Consider the following 21,476-nt stretch of genomic DNA (forward strand, 5'->3'; position numbering starts at 1 on the left):
GCGCGAGACTCCCACAGGTTTGAAAAAGACCAATAGAAATTGTTCCTCCCCAGGGATTATTCGCATTGGCCCACTAAGTAGGGGACCAATGAAAATACTCCCTGGTGCTCAGGAAGGATTCCCATTGGTCTTCTGCACACCAGTGGGAGCCTGATGCTTGTGACTGGGCTCTGGCATCAGTATACCGGCGTTTCTATCGTGCAGAGGACGCGGCAGCGCAGGAACGTGTGTACATGACGGTGACAGGTACCAAGTGCGCGGCGATGCCAAAGCAGAACAAACAGAACCAGATGAAAAACTGATGCCCAATGTAACAAACTGATCCATTTAAAACAGGGGTGTCAAACTCAAATACAAAGTGGGCCGAAATTGACCGCTGGAACCTAGTTGTGGGCCGACCTCAATGTCTACTGACCACCTTATAAGGTTCCCTGGTGCCTAGGCGCGCCCCCCCCCCCCCCCCCCCCCCGCAAACCCTGTGCAGTTCCCTGGTGGTCAAGAGTGGGCCACACATAATGCAAAGTGGGGAAACCACTTGAGGGCCAAATGTAATGGCTCAGAGGGCCATATTTGGCCCGTGGTCTGGAACTTGACTTCAATGGTTTAAACAGAAAATGGATGTGTCTTCACAGGATCAGTTTTTAATTCGGTACAGTGTGTATCCAGCCTAGCGACCGCTACATCAGCTCACTAATACTGTGGTGGCTGCAGGCCCAGGACATTACCTTCTGCCTCCTCCAGAAGCTGAGCTGTGATCTCCCTGGGATGTAGTTCCCTGCTCTCCTCTGTAGGGGGCGCAGTGGTTTTCCTGGGATGTAGTTGCCGGCTCTCCTCTGTAGGGGGTGCAGTGGTTTTCCTGGGATGTAGTTGCCTGCTCTCCTCTGTAGGGGGTGCAGTGGTTTTCTGACTCTTCCTGGGCTGTGGCTTTGGCAGCGGAGAGAAAAGTCGCTCAGATATCACCTGGCGATGTACAGAAAGCAGGAATTACTAAGCAACAGATCAGGAAGTGGCAGAGACAGCCTCAGACAATAGAGGTAATCAGTAAAGTTGACATCTATATATACACACACACACACACACTTTTTGAATTGACACCACAAGCTTATACCAAATGACGTTCGGATGGTAGACTGGCAGCAACATATTTTATCATGTGCAACCTGACATTGGGGTACCCCTGACTGCTGGTGCCCGGATATAAAAGGTGCCCATACATCTAGCGATGACTGGCAGATCGATTCAGTGTTGGGTGCACAGTGTTGTCTGAGCACTTGGGTGGCATACAAATCTATTGCACTGGAGATTTGGAAATGACATACTGAGACAGGAACTTTCAGCAGTAGTGGTGTGGACTAGAGAGTTAACAGAAGAGTGCGGCGTATTCATAAGACTTAACCTATTAGCAGCTTCAATAGAGTTATCTGGTTCTGCTTTTCTCAGAACTCCTTGTGCTGTAAATTCTTGGAGTGCTTTAATCTCTCTTTACTAGCAGAAAATATAGAAACCGAAAGCAGAAGTCCTCTGTTATTGTCTCACACTGCCCCCTGGTGACAAATGGCAATAAATACACATTACCGCAGTATTAATTAGAAGCAAAGGAAATGTAACAAATAATAAATTTAAAAAAAAAGCACAACAATAAATTGGCCTGGAGCGCTTACAAGCCTCTAAATAAATTGGCTGCTAAAGGGGTAACTTGGTATTACAATTATAGTAACATAGTAATATAGTTAGCTTTGGTTGAAAAGAAATCCATCCATCAAGTTCAACCAGAAAGAAAATACACCCTTGTCCTGAACCCACACATGTCCCAGATGATCCAGAGGAAGGCCAAAAAAAAACCCTTACAAGACAAAGAACAATTATATTTTCATGCAGCAGTCACATGCAGCACCCCTTACCTGCTCCAAGGCGTGGTGAACAGGTGATGCAGGGGGAGGGGCTTCCGAACCCCTCCCGTCTCCTCCTTTGTCAGCTGTCCTCCGGCTTTTTCCCCCTTTGGCCCGGACTTTCCTCTGCTCCGGCCCGTCTGGCCTGCTGTGAGGTCTCCTCTCTGACGCCTCCTCAGTCTTGAGCCCCGCCACCACTTGTTCAGGTCCAGTCTGTGGAGCTGTAGCTGCTCCTGCAGGGGGCGCCGTTGCTGGTCTTCTAGGCTCCGCCTCCTGCTTCCTCTGAGCACATGGTGCTGAGTGCTGCCTGTGGACACAGGGGAGGATGTCGCACTGAAGGTGCAGATGAGGAGGAATGGCACAGGAAGCAGAATGGGGAACCATGCTGGGGCTGGCCAATGGAACATGACTGCAACAGGAAGCGGGCTGTAGTGCGGGGAGGCGCGAGCTCTCTGCTGCCTCTGGTGGTGCAGTGTGGATGGTGGACTCGGAGGAATCGGCTGTACATAAAACCTAAAAGACAAAATGAGTATTCTTAGAAAGAGCCATGCACAATATGCTGGAATTCCCCAGTGAGCTGATGGAGGAGAGATAAGCAGCTCTTGCTGCATCCTGTATGTTCCCGCTCTGCTCTGTTCACAGGAGCACAGAAGACAAAGCATTGATTGTGATCTGCAAACAGTGCAGAAGCTGAAGAGAAAAATGCCAAGATGGCAACGCTAAACGCAAGAATGCTGAACAGCCCGTCGCTCGTCTGACTCTCATTTAAAGGGGCACTGTAGTGAAAAGATAATGAATACAATCGCTTATCTTTTTACAATATTAATTTATAGATTATTTAGTTAGTGTTTGTCTATTGTAAAATATTTCCTTTCCCTGATTTACATTTTGAAATGTACCACTGGTGGTGACATCTTTAAGCTGGGTACACATGGTACAATTTTCCATCAGATTGACGAATCTATTAGATAATTTCCGTCCTGCCCGATCGGATTCCAGTAGTTTTTGGGTATTTATCAATGCAGAATCGATCGCAAACAATTTGGACGTCTACATGGTGCAATTTTTTACTAGAACACTGGTCCATCTGATGGAAAATTGTACCATTTGTATAAGGCTTTAGTTCTGCCAGGTGATCTGTATGGAATGTTTGTTACTGAGAGTTCTATGCACAGAGGGAGATATTGCTTGCTTGGCAGTTGGAGACTGCTGTTATTTCCCACAATTCAATGGAGGTTCACAGACAGCAAACTGTCAGGACCATGGTCGTGACATCACACTGTGGGAGGGTTTTCGCCACTAGATCAGCCATACAGAGCCCCTGATGATCTATTTGAGAAAAGGAAAAGATTTCTCATGGAAAAGGGGGTATCAGCTACTGATTGGGGTGAAGTTCAATTCCTGGTTACAGTTCCTCTGTAAAAGCATTTTCAAAAAAATGTGTTCAATGTGAAGAATGCAACTTTAAAAATGTCAAATATTTCGAGGCTGTCAAATCATTCAACAAAAAACAAAACAAAAACAAACTAGTTTTCCAATCAGCCCCTGCATATTCCTTCCACTGGAGGTGACGAGGACGCGGAGCGCACTTCACATTTTTGCAGTGCGATTCCTGAGTTTCCAGTGTTCTGCATTTGTAACTTGTGATTTTACACGTTACTTGAATTTTTCGTATGCCGCGAAATACAGTGGGTTTTATTTTCTTTGCTAAAAAAGTAGGTTGAATGTTGTATTATCTCATATGAGCGATACAATGTTCCGATTATTATTATTATTTCACACAGTCTCAATGTTCCAAAAACTAAAATATATGAATTATTGACCTTTATCAATCCCTTGCAGTCAGAATATGTTCTCTGTCAGGCAAGAGTTTTATGACTAATTCCTTATCAGTGCGTGTTTCTATAGTCCAACTAGGACCCGACTGGAGAGAAACTGTCATTTGCATTACCTGAATGGTTAACTCTTTCAGGTAGAAAAACAAAAAATGGAACAGTCTAGATGTTTGCATGCCTGGCACTGTACATCTCTCCCACCACATCACCTGGGTACACTTTAAAGTGAACCAGAGACGAAGCACCCTCATGTATTTTACCATATATATCAGTGGGAACATTAGAGAAAACACCTACCGTGCTTTCTGTTTCATTCTGCACTGCACAGCTTGTTTCTTATCAGACCTGATAAAATCCCTGACTGAGCATTCAGTCTGGCTTTGCTATAATGACTCAGCTAAAATGACTCCAGAGCAGAGCCAGCAGGGGGCAGGCTTGGGCTTGAAAAGACATAAGAGAACACAGACTGAGCTATAAATATTCCTGAGCAAAGCCAGACTGAATGCTCAGTTGGGGATTTTATCAGGGCTGATTAGAAGCAAGCTGTGCAGTGCAGAATGAAACAGAAAGCAAGGTAGGTGTTTTCTCTAATGTTCCCACTGATGTATATGGTAAAATACATGAGGGTGCTTTATCTCTGGTTCCCTTTAAGTATCCCTACCCCCCCCCCCCCCCCCCCATAGATTTAATTGTTTGCCTGGAGATCACTCTGCATTAATGCTTATATACAGTTTACACGCAAATGATAATAGGACTGGACATTTAGGCACATTTCAAACACAGGGGCTAGGATTTGTTAAGCAGCAAGCGCCAGCGCGTGTGGCAACGGACGCAGCTCGGGACATGCACACTCGGGCTGACAAGGACGCAGCCCATGCACGCAGATGCCCAGGACAATTATTAGGTAAGATATAGATACTTGCACAGCCATTCAGCTGGTATCCTGACAGATAATTGGACATCTAAAGAACTAGTAGAGGCTCGATATACCTGTTTATATATGCTTACGCTCAGAGGTGGACATAGGCCCTCTAGGGCCCATGCAATTATTTCAGGTAGGGCCTGATTATCCTCTAGGATTTTTTCTATGTATTTCTCTCTCAAACTCAAGAGAAATAGTGATAATAACTTGAACCCCAGTCAGATACAAATGTAAAATGTGTGCTACATGGATACAGTGCCTACAGAATGTGACCTGGGTTCAGTGCCTACAGAATGTGACCTGGGTTCATGTACTTTTATCTTATCGGTATTGTTTGGATCCAACCTTGCTCTGTTATGACCACGCCCACTCACTTGGGACCCGCTTAATTTATTCTGCACGGGGGCCCATCGCTGGCTTTGTCTACCACTGCTTAGGCTATACCACAAAGTACAGAAATTACCCAGGGCACTTTAAATGTTTTTACAATAAATTTCATGTTAACACTATAAAAATAAATAACTAAAAAAAAAGTCAGTTTTGAGGGAAAAACTGGACCTAACGTGACGCAGTGTATGAAAGCAACCAATGAGAATCCTTGCTTAACTTACAGGGAACCCGAGGTGACAGGTATATGGAGGCTGCCATATTTATTTCCCTTTAAAGAGACTCCGTAACAAAAATTGCATCCTGTTTTTTATCATCCTACAAGTTCCAAAAGCTATTCTAATGTGTTCTGGCTTACTGCAGCGCGTTCTACTATCACCATCTCTGTAATAAATCAACTCATCTCTCTCTTGTCAGACTTGTCAGCCTGTGTCTGGAAGGCTGCCAAGTTCTTCAGTGTTGTGGTTCTGTGATGCATCTCCCCCTCCAGGCCCCTCTCTGCACACTGCCTGTGTGTTATTTAGATTAGGGCAGCTTCTCTCTTCTCTCTTATCTTTTTCAAGCTGGATAAATCCTCCTCTGAGCTGGCTGGGCTTTCACATACTGAAGAATTACATACAGGCAGAGCTGTCTGCACTCTGCAGGAAGAAACAGCCTGACACTTCAGTGGAAGATAGCTGCAGGGGGAAAGAAACACACAAATGATCTCTTGAGATTCAAAAGGAAGGGTGTATACAGCCTGCTTGTGTATGTGTGGACATACTGTACATCAACCTACTTCCTGTTTTGGTGGCCATTTTGTTTGTTTATAAACAAACTTTTTAAAACTGTTTTTAACCACTTTTAATGCGGCGAGGAGCGGCGAAATTGTGACAGAGGGTAATAGGAGATGTCCCCTAACGCACTGGTATGTTTACTTTTGTGCGATTTTAACAATACAGATTCTCTTTAAGCAATACCAGTTGCCTGGTAGTCGTCCTGATCCTGTAATACTTTTAGCCATAGACCCCGAACACAATATACAGTATAACACACGATTGGTTTCTCGGGGAAGCTGCTCTGCATTTTGTTGGATCTGTCACTTAACAGTGGAGTGGGTTTAATCGTAATTATTTCTTTTCACCGTCACTCAATGATACCAATGAATCCGCAAAGTTTCTGAAAACTATGCAGCAAGAATCATGTGAGATTTCTGTGTCAGCAGCCAATCAGATTATGCCTGCACATAAGACAAGATGTTGAGTACCTGTCGGGGGAGTCGGATGGGAGGGGAGGGGCTGCGTCGGCGGGTGGTCACCGGAAGCGTTCCCTCTCGTGCCTGCTCCATCTTCCTACGCAGGCGCCACTGGTACAGAATATCCTCCTCGGGGGGAATGGTTGGGTGGGATCTCATGGACGGGATGGATAGAGAGACAGGCGGATGCAGCGAAGGCACGACAGGAGCTGGAATCAGAGCAAGGAAGATACGTGAATATGGGCTGTGACATAATACAGCAATATGCTGTGCCAGGGTGCAGTGCTACCTGTGTCCAGTAGGGGCAGTCTGACTCTGCTGACATCACTCGCTGGATTGGAGATACCAGAGGATGGAGAAGACCCCACACCTTCAGGGCTCACCAGACCCCCAGAACTGATCGAGGATTCACTTCCCAGAGACAAAGAGAAAGGTGGTTAAAGCAGGATTGTCAGCCACAAAATCAAATTCCATTTATCCACTGCCCTGTGTTAATTATGTAGTCTACATCCTGACCCTGAATTGCAAGCATTCCAATAGAATCATAAATGTTTCTGCTGTAATACATTTTATCATCAGCCTGGCTCTATTTGGTACATTGCAGACAAGAAGGAAGCTTGTGATCACCCCTCCCACATTTCTGCTCCTCACTGATTGGCTGAGGGCAGTTCAGTGCGAGACTACTGAAATCTAATATACAGTATGCTGTGCTTAGGTGTTTACAAAGCAAACTAGATAGGACAATGCAGTTTCTAGGAGAATTTTTTTTAAAGGAACCTTAACTGAGAAGGATATGATTTTTTTCCTTTTAAAATACAGGTTGCCTGACTCTCCTACTGATCCTGTGCCTCTAATACTTTCAGCCACAGCCCCTGAACAAGCATGCAGATCAAGTGCTCTGACTGAAGTCAGACTGGATTAGCTGCATGCTTGTTCCAGGTCTGTGATTCAGCCACTACTGCAGCCAAAGAGATCAGCAGGACTGCCAGGCAACTGGTATTGTTCAAAAGGAAACATCCATATCCCTCTCAGTTAAGGTTCCCTTTGAGGGAGGAAATGAAATCAGGATTGGCTTCAGTCAGAAGAAGTCAAAACGGAAGATGCCAGGAACAGAACTCTCTTTATTTACTATATGAAATTCACTGAAATCAAAATGTGGACAGCATAATACATGTTGTGCAAGTATAACAAGTACCCGTATTTATCTACTTTTATGGGGGTTGTTTTACCTTGGGATAGTCCTTGCATCATTAACATGCAGCATATTGTAGATCAGAAACAACTGAAGGCTATTAGTAAGGACAATGGATGAGAAAACCCTGGGCTCCCACAACTTCACGTGATCACTTCTTAAAGAGACACTGCAGTGAAAATAACATAATGAATACAATTGCTTTGCTGGCTACAATATTCATTCATAAATTAGTCAGTGATTGCCCATTGTAAAATCTTTCTTCTCCCCGATTCACATTATGAAATTTATCACAGGTGGTGACATATTTAGTCCTGTCAGGTGATCTGTACGGAATGTTCATTGCTAAGAGTTCTATGCACAGAGGGAGATGCTGGTTGCTTGGCAATTGGAAAAAGCCATTATTTCCCATAATGCAACAAGGTTCACAGACAGCAAACTGTTGGGACCTTGGTCATGACATCACACTGTGGGAGGGGTTTCACCACAATATCAGCCATACAGAGCCCCCTGATGATCCGTTTGTGAAAAGGAATAGATTTCTCGTGGGAAAGGGGGTATCAGCTACCGACTGGGATGAAGGTCACTCCTTGGTTACAGCTCCTCTTTAAGTCCCTGAATGTGATCCGAGGATACAGCAGAGTCAGTGGACGAGCAGTCCGTACTGTGACACTCACCTCTGAAGAATGAGCTTTCTTGCTCTCTCTTGTAGAGCAAGAATATCCACCTCATCTGGGCCCACTCTGGAGTCATTGAGGGATCCCTCCTGTATTCAGGATAGAGGAAAGCGAGACACAGGGAGAGATGGGGAGGAGGGAGAGAGAAAAGACAGAACATAAGCAGGCGGGTAGAAAGGCATGCTGGGCATTGTAGTTCTTCAGCAGAGTGACCAGCCATTGTTAAATTACCAAAACTCAGTATTTCTCAATAAATCAAGCTTGTATAGACGTGGAAGGTGAAGATACAACAAAATATGTGCAGGTATGGCTGTTGTACTCCAGGCCCTTTACTGAGCACTAATGCTGGGCATACACGGCTCGATGCCGGCGTGTCACCACGCGTATCGATTCCCGCTCGTCCCCGCGGGCGCTGCTAATCAGCGTTTTGTTTGCTCCCATTGTTCTCCCCGCCGGTATCGAGCGCAGAATTGATATATCGGGGTATCGGACAGGTTGAATATTATCAATCGAGCCATCAGCGGCCCCACAATATCAGACCCCAAAGAATGGGAGGTGCCGATGCTCCGCCCATTTTCAAGTGCCTGAGCTCCGCCCATTTTCTTCTTATAAACCAATCAGAGCCTCATAGCTGGTGTCTGAAGAGCTCTCAGTGAGGGCTAGTGCACACCGAGCGGCTTCTTCAGCGTTTCTGCAGCGCTTGCGGCTGCGGATCCGCTTGGGTAATGTATTTCAATGGGCTGGTGCACACCAGAGCGGGAGGCGTTTTGCAGAAACGCATACTCCTGGGCTGCTGCAGATTTTGGATTGTGGATGCGTTTCTGCCTCAATGTTAAGTATAGGAAAAACGCAAACCGCTCTGAAAAACGGCAGTTCAGAGCGGTTTTCCAGGCGTTTTTGTTACAGAAGCTGTTCAGTAACAGCTTTACTGTAACAATATATGAAATGTACTACACCAAAAACGCTTCACAAAACCGCAAAATGCTAGCTGAAACGCTACAGAAAAAGCGTTTCAAAATCTGCTAGCATTTTGCGGATCTGCTAGCGGGTTTTGGTGTGCACCAGGCCTTACTGGGGGAAAACCGAAGATGAGAGACTGAGCTTCAAGTCTGGGGAGCCCCCGCAGTGACAGGCCCGCAGCCTGGGGAGCCCCAGCAGTGACAGGCCCGCAGCCTGGGGAGCCCCCGCAGTGACAGGCCCGCAGCCTGGGGAGCCCCCGCAGTGACAGGCCCGCAGCCTGGGGAGCCCCCGCAGTGACAGGAGTGCAGCCTGGGGAGCCCCCGCAGTGACAGGAGTGCAGCCTGGGGAGCCCCCGCAGTGACAGGCCCGCAGCCTGGGGAGCCCCCGCAGTGACAGGCCCGCAGCCTGGGGAGCCCCCGCAGTGACAGGCCCGCAGCCTGGGGAGCCCCCGCAGTGACAGGCCCGCAGCCTGGGGAGCCCCAGCAGTGACAGGCCTGCAGCCTGGGGAGCCCCAGCAGTGACAGGCCCGCAGCCTGGGGAGCCCCAGCAGTGACAGGCCCGCAGCCTGGGGAGCCACCGCAGTGACAGGCCCGCAGCCTGGGAAGCCACCGCAGTGACAGGCCCGCAGCCTGGGGAGCCACCGCAGTGACAGGCCCGCAGCCTGGGGAGCCCCCGCAGTGACAGGCCCACAGCCTGGGGAGCCCCCGCAGTGACAGGCCCACAGCCTGGGGAGCCCCCGCAGTGACAGGCCCACAGCCTGGGGAGCCCCCGCAGTGACAGGCCCACAGCCTGGGGAGCCCCCGCAGTGACAGGAGTGCAGCCTGGGGAGCCCCCGCAGTGACAGGAGAACAGCCGGGGGAGCCCCCGCAGTATTGGTGATGTCTGACACCACACATGTATTTGTATTGCTGGATGTCCTGACAGTACAGAGTTTTGAATGTTTCATGTTCCCCTCTACTTGTTTTGTTCAGTGCTACAGCAGGATTTTGGTGCTATACACTGTAAGTAAAATAACAATAATAATATGTAGACTCTAGGGTGACAGGCCCTGCAGCCCGGGGAGCATAACATAAAACAATATAAACAGCACACATAGGAAATTACCGCAGAGGGAGGAGTTATCTCCAGCGAGTGAGGGGAAAATCCCACAGCAGCCGACATTCCTGCAACAACAGACAAGTCATTAGATGAAGCCAATTTACAGCCAGACTGTGACAAGTATTCAGCCATCCACAAACAGCATGGAAGTCACTGACAAAAGCCAATGACTGGGGAGGGTGTGCTGCCAGCCAGCCAATCAGATTCTCACCTTCCCCCATCAGGTAACAAAAAGTGTACAGGTTATTTAGGCGGTAGGGCGTACGTATGTTTGAGCCACCAGTGAGTTGGGCGCAGGGTGCTGCCGCTCAAATCCCCAGTGACGTTAAATGCTATCGGGGTCCTGCGACCAGCAGATCCCCAAATTACTCTTGCACGGGTGCGCAGGATAGCACTAGTGCTAGGACAGTGCCCAGCTGCTTAGCTGGCAGCACCGTGCTGAAAATCAGTCTGCAGAGTGTGGGCAGGCAATAGATCCCGCTCTGATCACATCTGATTAGAGAGGGATCTGTCTGATGGTCTGCTGGCAGATCGAGAGGTGTATGGGTACCTTAAGAAGTCCAAAAGAGATTACAGAAACCAATGGTGGACTCCACCGGACACTGCAATATCAGTTTTAGCTGGACGGACCTTTTCTAAGCAGAAGTACTAGTAAAAAATAAATGTAATTTGAGATGAAATAACTGGATGTTTGGCATAATTTTGCCAGTGTACACAGTGGATTATGCTGGAGCTATATGAAAGAGGTCTGATGACTTGTGCCCGGGGTCTCAGGAAGGAGTGGATTACAGATAACCACCTATCAGACCTGATTAGCAGATCAAAGATATGAGATTGAACATGTGACAGAGCCATGTGTGCAATGCTAGGGGTGATGTACAGAGACAGGCGAGGGGGCTGCACATTATGAAACGGGGCTGCAACGTAACTTTCACATGATTTTTAGGGAAAATGGGATGAGATCCAATAAACAAGTTAAAAAGTTATGTTTCACTTACTTTAGGCTCCATCAAAACTGGTCTCGTTTTTATTTATCAATACTGATGCGGATTTCGCGGGAAGGGAGTGGGGGGGGGGGATAAACATAAAAAATCCAGAGAACTGTCTGAACACAGTGGCCCCTATGCAATAAACTTTTTCTCCTAGATAAATATTTTTCATCATCTCTAAAGGGGCCCATACACCTAACGATTTTCCCGCCGATATACGGCTGATTCGATCACAGTGATCGAATCGGCCGTGAAATTGCCACGCACACCGCTGACAGAACGATCGATTTCCGTCCGAAATCGATCGCTCCCTTCGATTCATCCGTGCGGAAGATTTTTCTCGAATGCCAGCGGGTCGGGAGTACGTCGATAGCGGCGTTCGAATGCCAGACGACCGACGCAATACAGCGGGTATACATTACATGTACCGGCCGGCGCGAGTCCCCTGGTCTCTGCTGTCTTCTCCGCTCTGGTCTGGCCTCCAGCATGCTTCACTTCTTCCTGCCCGGCTGGAAGTTTAAACAGTAGAGGGCGCTCTACTGCTTAAACTTCCTGCCGGGCAGGAAGAAGTGAAGTATGCCGGAGACCAGACCAGACCAGACCAGAGCGGAAAAGACAGCAGAGACCAGGGGACTCGCGCCGGCGGAGCAGGTAATTAATGCGGGGGGGAGCAGCGGCAGCACCACCACCACCACAGATTGTGAATGGTTTCAGGATGAGATCGGTTCACAATCTGTTTGCAGTAAGGCAGCCATACGATCCCTCTCTGATCAAATTCGATCAGAGAGGGATCTATCTGTTGGTCGAATCTGATGGCAAATCGACCAGTGTATGGCCACCTTAAAGTGAACCTCCAGACTAAAAATCGACTCAGCAGCACTGAAAAGGCCTGGTGTTTCTTTAACAGTTTCACAGCATCAGAACTTTGTTTCTCTTATACAAGCCTCATTTTGAGCTGCACAGAAGAAAACTGCCCGGGCATTTTTCCCCTGATGTTGTGCAAAGCATGATGGGATTTCTGATGTTGTTGTTCTCGTTCTGCTGTTTTGGTGCAATTTTTTTTTTTTACATTTTGAATTTGACATTTGAAGTCTAGCGCGTGCAGCTGGGAGGGGTTACCAGGACAAAGGACAGTTGGAACTGTGTCTTATGCTTCTTGTCACCTCCTTTCAGCCAAAAAGATGGCAGCCCCCATGACAAAGATGGCAGCCCCCATGAATCACAAACATTTGCCTGTTCTTTTAAAACAGGGTGGGTAAAAAATTATATTCCCCATCTATTCTAATTAACATAACTAATGTAACTTAATGACAGTATGTTTGTTTAGGCTGAAGTTCCCCTTTAACGTGTTTTAGTTTAGAAACTACGTCCAGGAACCATGCGTGCTCCCGCGTGCACGCGCGCTCCCGGCCCGAGGTTCGTTAGCCAGGCAATCAGTGAATAGGGCTATGGTGCCCGATCACTGATTTCTCTCCCCCGCTGAAAAAGCGACAGCTTCTCTCGGAAGCTGCGCTTTTTCTGGCTGTAGCGTCCCCCATGCGTCTCTCTAAGCGTATGTTACGCTTAGAGTGACGTCATGTAAACAAACTCATGGCCGCCATCTTGTGGCCAAAAAGTAAAACTACAACTAAAAGTAAAAAAAAAAAAAATTCAAACACACATTTACATTATAAATCTCTTGTTTACATCCCACCCGCCCAAAACTACCCAAATAAAATGTTTAATATAAAAAACATTACAATAAAAAAAAAAAAAACATATAAATATTTACCTAAGGGTCTAAACTTTTTAAATATCAATGTAAAGATGAAATATTTCTATATTTTTTTTATTTTAAACTTGTAAATAGTGATAGATGCAAAACGGAAAAAATGCACCTTTATTTCCAAATAAAATATTGTCGCCATACATTGTGATAGGGACATACTTTTAACGGTGTAATAACCGGGACATATGGGCAAATACAATACGTGAGTTTTAATTATGAAGGCATGTATTATTTTAAAACTATAATGGCTGAAAACTGAGAAATAATGAATTTTTTTCCGTTTTTTTCTTATTCTTCCTGTTAAAATGCATTTACAGTAAAGTGGCTCTTAGCAAAATGTACCCCCCCAAAGAAAGCCTAATTGGTGGCGGAAAAAACAAGATATAGATCAGTTCATTGTGATAAGTAGTGATAAAGTTATAGGCTAATGAATGGGAGGTGAACATTTCTCAAGTGAAAACGACGGAACGCAAATGGGTTAAAGAGAGTCTGAAGCCTTGCTAAAATCCTGTTTTTATTTGACATTTATCTTCAGCCATATCAGCATAGCTAAAACGCCGCAGTCCCGCGGCAGAAAGATGTAATTAAACCCCCCAAATCCCTGGGCAAACATCCACCACTTTCCAGGTCGTGGATTTTGCTGCCCGGGGAGGCAGAGCTAAGCGCTGTAACTCTGCCTCCATTAGCGTCAATCCCCGCCCCTCTCAGTAAAAGAAGACAGAGAGGCGGGGAGAGTAGGAGATCAGCGGGGATGACGCGAGTAGAGGCAGAGCTACAGCACAAAGCTCTGCCTCTACCAGGAAGTGATCCCCAAATTTTGCCCCGGGGATTTGGGGGAGGGGGGTTTAATGACATTGTTCTGCTGCGGGAATGCAGCGTTTAAGCTATGCTTATACTGCTGAAGATAAATGTCAACTAAAAAGAGGATTTTTAGAAGGCTTTAGTCTCTTTAAAAATAGGAGGGGAAAAAAAAAAACTTTTCAGCATTTTGCAATTAAAAAAAATAAAATACAAAATACCAAAAATAGAAGAAATAGTACTTTTAAAATAGTTTTGTGTATTTTCTGACTTGCTCTGTGTTTAAAAGACGTTTTACTGACAAGGTGTGAAAATGTCATCTTGGAGAAAACTAAAGAGAAACAGTGAATTGCATTTGGGCCAGTGGCTCTGATTCAATTAACTTTTTCACCAAAGAGTTTTCTCCTAGGAGATATTTTCGCACCTTGTTAAAGGCCTTTTAACCTTCCTGGCGGTAAGCCCGAGCTGAGCTCGGGCTATGCCGCCGGAGGGCACCGCTCAGGCCCCGCTGGGCCGATTTGCATAATTTTTTTTTGCTGCACGCAGCTAGCACTTTGCTAGCTGCGTGCAGTGCCCAATCGCGCCGCTACCCGCCAATCCGCCGCTATCCGTCGCGCCGCAGCCGCCCCCCCCCCCCCCCCCCAGACCCCGTGCGCTGCCTGGCCAATTAGTGCCAGGCAGCTCTATGGGGTGGATAGGAATCCCCTTTGACGTCACGACGTCGATGACGTCGGTGACGTCATCCCGCCCCGTCGCCATGGCGACGGGGGAAGCCCTCCAGGAGATCCCGTTCTTTGAACGGGATCTCCTGATCGCCGATCGCCGGAGGCGATCGGAGGGGCTGGGGGGATGCCGCTGAGCAGCGGCTATCATGTAGCGAGACTTTGTCTCGTACATGAAAAAAAAAATTAAAAAAAAAAAAGATTTGCTGCCCCCTGGCGATTTTTTAGCAAACCGCCAGGAGGGTTAAAGTAACTGTAGAGGGGAAAAGGTGCCTCATTCAGATACTTACCTCAGTAGAGGGATACCTGTGCAGTACACTCCGGACAATGAGGACTTGAGTGACAGCGGTGCGCGCGCAGGCACAGTAGAGGACGACCTTGCGAGGCCGGCCACTGCACCAGCGGGCACCCCGGGCCGGCAGCTGGGAGCGGGGCTGGACGTATCGCCGGCAAGGGGCTGGAGGAAGCCTCGGGTAAGTAGATCGGGGGGAGGCTTATTTTGGCTGTTGCTCCCTTTAAAGAGGAACTCCATTGAAAATAATGTAGTAAAAAAGTGCTTCATTTTTACAATAATTATGTATAAATGATTTAGTCAGTGTTTGCTCATTGTAAAATCTTTCCTCTCCCCGATTTACATTCTGACATTTATTACATGGTGACATTGTTACTGTGGGCAGGTTATGTAGCTGTTTCTAGCTGTTTTGGCTGTTAGACAGCTGTAAACAGCTAATTCCTGTCTGTGAACATTGTTACATTGTGGCAGTTTGCCCAGAGTACCGCGGTACTCAGAGCTTCTTGTGGGAGGGGTTTCAGCACAAAATCAGTCATACAGCGCCCCCTGATGGTCTGTTTGTGAAAATCATTATATTTCTCATGTAAAAGTGGGTATCAGCTACTGATTGGGATAAAGTTCAATTCTAGGTTGGAGTTTCTCTTTAAGCCACCAACAAGCAGGAAAATACACAGAGCGTTTTAACCTACGGTACTTTTGATACTTTTTCAATAACAGAAATCGTATGCTGAAAAGTTATTTTAAACAGAAGATGAAAAATTATCTCCTGGGAGGAAACGGGACCCAAACAAGGGCTGCTGAGCGTTACCTGAACCCGCTCGGAGCCTCTGTGCATCAGGGCTGTCCAGAGACGTCTGCAGCCACCAGAAATCCTTCATAGCGGAGTGTGGGGGAGAGCGCTCCAGGCGGCTGGAGGGTCTTCCAGATCGGAACCTCGCTATGTACCTGTAAGTTATGGAATAGATTAACCTTGGAGAAGAGAGCGCCCCCTGGAGAGCCAGGAAGGAACAGCACACAGAGGTCATCACCTTGCTAGGACTGAATCCTCATTGGCTGGTTCAGCAGCATGTGATCCTCTATGTATCCGAGTCATCACATCAGGGCTGGCCGCTCTTTTGTCCTGCTCTGGGGTCTTACTGCTGCCTTCAGAGGAGGGCCAGGACTCATCGAAAGGCCCAGAGGAGTCTGATTCTGGAAGTCCGGGGACCAATCGCTGGCCCCCCTCCAGGAAGCGGAGGTCCGGGGAGCCCAGCTCCTCAGACAGGTGATGAGGAAGACGAACCGGACTCAGAACCTGCAAGAGAAGGTGTATGGACCACTATAAGGAGAATATTCTGCTGCGGCCTCCATGCCACAATAGCAGCATAGGGGGCGTTATACATGGCTGGGAACGCAAACAATCACTCGCGTTCCCATGCCTGTCGGCCGGTGACGGCCAAACCGGAAGTGTTCGCCGGCGGGTCCTGGACCATCGGAGCGGAGCTGCGAGGGCACCGATCGGCTGCAGGGGGCTGAGGGAAGCCCCAGGTGAGTTAATCTCATTTTTTTGGCCAGACTTTAGGTTCACTTTAAAGGACAACTTAAAGAGGAACTCCAGTGAAAATAATGTAATAAAAAAACATGCCTAATTTTTACAATAATTATGTATAAATGATTTAGTCAGTGTTTGACCATTGTAAAATCTTTTAAATTCCTGATTTACATTCTGACATTTATTACATGGTGACATTTTTACTGCTGGCAAGTGATGCAGCTGCTGCATGCTTTTTTGGCTGTTGGAGACAGCTGTAAACAGCTATTTCCCACAATGTAACAAGGTTCACAGGGGGAGTTTTATCAACGCATTACCAACAGTTTTTTCTTCTTAATCTGTTCTAACTAGCAGGGAGAACAGTTCTGCATGATAATAAGAACCTTCTTAAATCCTAGGTAAAAGTGCCAATTTAGCATGAATTTATAGAGCTGCACTACAGTTAAAGAGAGTCTGAAGCGAGAATAAATCTCGCTTCAGATCTCAGAGTTAGCAGGGGCATGTGTGCCCCTGCTAAACCACGGCTTAACGGGGGTCCCTGATCCCCCAAATCCTCTCCGTAATGCGGGGGAGCGCTTCCTGGTTGGGGCAGGGCTAACCGCCGCAGCCCTGCCCTACGCGCATCTGTCAGCGCGTATCTCCGCCTCTCCCCCGCCCCTCTCAGTCTTCCTTCACTGAGAGGGGCGGGGGAGAGGCGGCGATGCGCCGCTGACAGACGCAACTGGAGGCAGGGCTGCAGCCGTTAGCCCTGCCTCCAGGAGCGACCAAGTCTGCGACCAAGTGTCGCAGTGGGGGGTTTGGGGGTCAAGGGACCCCCGTTTAGCGGCGCTATTGCGGCTGTTTAGCAGGGGCACACGTGCCCCTGCTAACTATGAGCTCTGAAGCGAGATTTATTCTCGCTTCAGAGTCTCTTTAAGAAAATTGCAAATCTATCCCTAAACTGGCGTAGATTAAGAAGTGCTTGTTAGCAGTTCTACAGATGTAGAACTGCTGGCTAGACATGATTGCAGAGTGCAGGCTAGGCATGATTTGTGAAGGGCTCCTCCCACCTGCTGAATTCCTCCTCAGAGCCTGCTGCTGTCAATACAGCAAGTGTGTTGGTTACCTCAGCAACAGCAATTCTCTCACACACTGCACTGTCTGAGAGATCTTCCCAGCTCCTCCTATTCTACAACAGTTTTAGAAAGAATCTGCACTATGTAATGATTTTTTAAAAGAGTCATCAGGCATGTTTAAAGAAAATAAGCGCTACTTACCCAGGGCTTCCTCCAGCCCCAAGCTCACAGCATGTCCCTCGCCGCATCTCTCCCCGCAGCTCGCTCCTGGTCCCGGGCGATGACGTCAGGCCGACTGTACTGCGCCTGCGCGAGCGGCGCTGTCAATCACCACCACGTGGACCGGAGTGGAATGCCTGAGACAGCTCTGCATGGATTTCTAAAAACCTACTAATATTTTGTCTCAGACACTCTTGATAAATCTGGCCCACAGACAGGAAACTGCCAGGAGTACCACGGTCCTCAGAGTTTCTTGTGGGAGGGGTTTCACCACAATATCAGTTATACAGCGCCCCATGATGGTCTGTTTGTGAAAAGGAATAGATTTCTCATGTAAAAGGGGGTATCAGCTACTGATTGGGATAAAGTTCAATTCTTGGTCGGAGTTTCTCTTTAAGTGAGAGGGCTATGGAGGCTGCCATATTTATTTCCTTTTAAGCCATGCCAGTTGCCTGGATATCCTGCTGATCCTCTGCCTCTAATAATTTTAGCCATAGCCCCTGAACAAGCATGCAGCAGATCAGGTGTTTCTGACATTGTTAGATCTGACAAGATTAGTGGAATGCTTGTTTCTGGTGCGATTCAGACATCACTGCAGTCAAATAGATCAGCAGGGCTGCCAGGCAACTGGTATTGTTTAAAAGGGAATAAATATGGCAGCCTCCATATTCATCTCATTTCAGTTGTCCTTTAAAAGGGAACCTGTAGTCAGGGGAAAAAAAAAAACACAAAGGAATCCTCTGGATTATCCAGAAACTCCCCCCATCGTCCACAAACCCTCCGCTGCCAGCCAGGACAGTGTCCCCTCCATGTAAGAGCGCGGCTGCCCTGCAGGTGGCAGTAGGGTTCACGCCTGCGCAGTAGCATAGAGCTGCTCATGCACAGAGAAAAATGCTGTGGAAGAGCGCCCCCTGTTACTGTGCAGGCCGTACTCTGCCAGAGGGGAACGCAGCTGCAAACAATATTCAACATTAATGCTCAATATTGCTTAAAAGGAACCAATGCAGAAATGGAAAGGTGAAGGAAGGAAGACTGATAAAGGCTCTAGACCAGTGATGGCTAACGTTGGCACTCCAGCTGTGGTGGAACTACAAGTCCCATGAGGCATTGCAACACTGACAGCTCTAAGATTAATTTGGGGAGGCAGAGGCATGATGGGATTTGTAGTTTCACCACAGCTGGAGTGCCATCACTGCTCTAGTCCATCTAGAGGCTTTCCTCTTCTGAGGTAAGTATCTATTTTTCCCTCTGACTACAGGTACCCTTTAAAGTGAACGAGGTGAGAGTGCTATGGTGGCTGCCATATTTGTTTCCTTTTAAGCAATACCAGTTGCCTGGTAGCCCTGCTGATCTATTTGGCTGCAGTAGTGTCTGAATCACACCAGAAACAAGCATGCAGCTAATCTAGTCAGATCTGACAATAATGTCAGAAACACCCGATCTGCTGCATGCTTGTTCAGGGTTTATGGCTAAAAGTATTAGAGGCAGAGGATCAGCAGGGCTGCCAGGCAACTGGAATTGTTTAAAAGGAAATAAATATGGAAGCCTCCATATGACTCTCACCTTGGGTTCACTTTAAATCCAGATGGCCTCTGGGATTTCTTTCCCCGGCACCAGGGAGACCATTCATACATCGAAGAGCAGCCTTTGGGGAGGTGCGCACCATTACAGCAGGTTAACAAGCACTTGTGGGATGCTAATATCCAAATTAAATGCAGATTGCATGGAGCTTAGAACTTAGCCAATCAGGTGCACTTCCTGTTGATTATGATTGGCCAAGTTCCATGCAGCACACAGTCATCCTGCAGCTACCAGGGGAATGGGTAAGGCAGGACATCATGCGCTTCAACAGTCAATACAACAGGCCAGGCGAGCTGTACCTCCCTGATAATGGCACCTCTGGCCATACTCACCACGTGTCTCTGCTCCTCTGAGAGCGCATGCGGCGGCGACGGGTGATAGTGGGTGCGGCTTCTTGCTGGAGGAGGGAACGGATTGCCCTGGTTGGAGAATATTGCAGTGCTGCAAGAAACAGATGAGGAATATCAGAGCAGGACGGATGTACCATGTAATGCAATCGCTCAGGGCTGTTTAACACTAAGAAACGCAAGCGGGTATCTTGCAATTTCCCCGCGATTCTGCCACATCTGTTGAGCGTATTTCATAATTGCGGTGCCTTTGTGATTTACAACAGGAGAAAGAAAATAAAGAGCAGCAGGAAAAATACTGCGATTCTCAGAAAAATCATATAGCGGTTTGACTGCTATGCAATTATCCTACAGTTTTGGAATTTGAATTGAAGGCCATTCGCTCAAAACATGCAGCAGACACGATGACTTCAATAGAGAGAAATCCTGCTGCACTAATGGAAACAGGTATACATGGAATAAAGGCGCCGGGAAATTTAGGCACAGGGCAAAGCCGGAAAACTGCACACCCTGCTCCTGCACAAGTCCCGGGGGCGTTAAGTCATGCGCATGGACAGAGCGCTCCCAGCCGCGCACTGTAGGATGCTGGCAGCCAGGCCAGCACAGGCGCAGTCATTGCCAACTTTGGCAACCCAGAAGAGGGTGCCGGAGGGCATTTAGGAGGATCGGAGGGGGCAGAATGGAGCGGTTAGCATCAGGCTCACCATACATGCCTGCTCCCACCCCCCGATTCTCATATTCACTTCAGTTCTAGTATGTTTCATTACTATTCCCTCTCCAGGCCGCCATGGACTCGGGTGTATTGCTGGCGGCCGAATTACACTGCTTTTATAGTAACTTGGGCTTCGTCCTTTGAGGGCGACCAAATTACTGTCTGAGCGCCGATACAGCCATAGCTCACATTACAACCTATGGCAGCACATGGTGAGCCCAAATTTCCTGTGGCGTTTTTGCCTGTCTGGTGGAAACAGCACCGCGTGGTTTTCATCGGTGTAAAGTGTACATAGCACTTTGCGATCGGATCGCATACCGCAGGTACCGGAAAACAGCTCTCATTCACATCATGTCCAGTTTCTGTGCTTCCCTAAATGGACGCTCTCAATATGAAAACAAAGCTCTAAGCTGTATCCATTCTGCATCTGAAAATAACTGATGTTGTACACGGGGTTACCCAGATCTGCGGGGAGCCTCCTGCCTCTCTCCTCCTCCATAGGCCAGTAAGTGGGGGTCAGCTGAGCTCCATGTACTACTGTACGATACAGGCACCAATGGTGCGCTGTGGCCAAGACTGCACTAATCGGAGTCAAAGGGTCCACCATCCAATGATTTGGTCGACTATTTGGTGCCAACCAAATCACTGGATGATAAAGAAAAAAAAAATTGTATAGCTTTCTGCTTTTTTGCACATACCATGCCAATTTCCAATTCTGTTGTGTTCACCCACCCCAAAAAAACAGCACAACAATAAAACAAAGAATGGCCGTGATGTAGTGTATGCCTTGCCTTAAAGCAGAGCCAAACTCTTGCAAATCACACAGTAAAAAGTCTTTGTTACACTTATAGTTGCTGAAGAAATTCACTTCTCTGTGTTCTGTGTTTGCTTAGCCAGTTGAACCTGTCTAATTAGTTCTCAGCTCTTAATGTTCAGTAAGCCAGCACCTATTCAGTAGAAGGCCTTGGACAAGACTCCCTAACATTGCTACTGCCTACAAAGCACGCCCTAGTGGCTGCAACTCTGGTGCTTTGAGTCCAACAAGAGAAAAAGCGTGATATGTTATTTGTCTTGTGTGAATAGATTGCAGGAGAACTCTGAGAGGCAGCTCTCCATGTAGTAAACACTGATGCTTTAAGGACAACTGAAGTGAGAGTGATATGGAGGCTGTCACACTCATTTCCTTTAAAGCAAGACCAGTTGCCTGGCAGCCCTGCTGATCCTCTGCCTCTAATACTTTCAGCCATAGACCCTGAACAAGCATGTAG

At 47.5% G+C, this 21,476-nt stretch overlaps 1 protein-coding gene across 3 annotated transcripts in view; it reads right to left on the minus strand.

Moving 5' to 3' along the window:
* The window catches only part of PROSER3 (proline and serine rich 3), a 37,642-nt gene that overhangs the window by 2,433 nt on the left and 13,733 nt on the right, over nt 1-21,476 (minus strand). For 2 of the 3 annotated variants that reach the window (XM_068241860.1, XM_068241861.1), the window contains exons 3-12: nt 19,482-19,590; nt 15,792-16,057; nt 15,572-15,708; nt 10,201-10,259; nt 8,137-8,225; nt 7,497-7,628; nt 6,557-6,678; nt 6,280-6,476; nt 1,902-2,402; nt 726-960 (exon numbers count right to left, since the gene is read on the minus strand). In XM_068241860.1, coding sequence (XP_068097961.1) covers nt 726-960; nt 1,902-2,402; nt 6,280-6,476; nt 6,557-6,678; nt 7,497-7,628; nt 8,137-8,225; nt 10,201-10,259; nt 15,572-15,708; nt 15,792-16,057; nt 19,482-19,590 — 1,847 coding nt within the window. The remainder of the gene's footprint in view (nt 1-725; nt 961-1,901; nt 2,403-6,279; nt 6,477-6,556; nt 6,679-7,496; nt 7,629-8,136; nt 8,226-10,200; nt 10,260-15,571; nt 15,709-15,791; nt 16,058-19,481; nt 19,591-21,476) is intronic. The other variant, XM_068241862.1, reaches the window with a different exon arrangement.

The sequence above is a fragment of the Hyperolius riggenbachi genome, chromosome 6 (assembly GCF_040937935.1).
Source record: "Hyperolius riggenbachi isolate aHypRig1 chromosome 6, aHypRig1.pri, whole genome shotgun sequence".
Lineage (NCBI taxonomy): Eukaryota > Metazoa > Chordata > Amphibia > Anura > Hyperoliidae > Hyperolius > Hyperolius riggenbachi.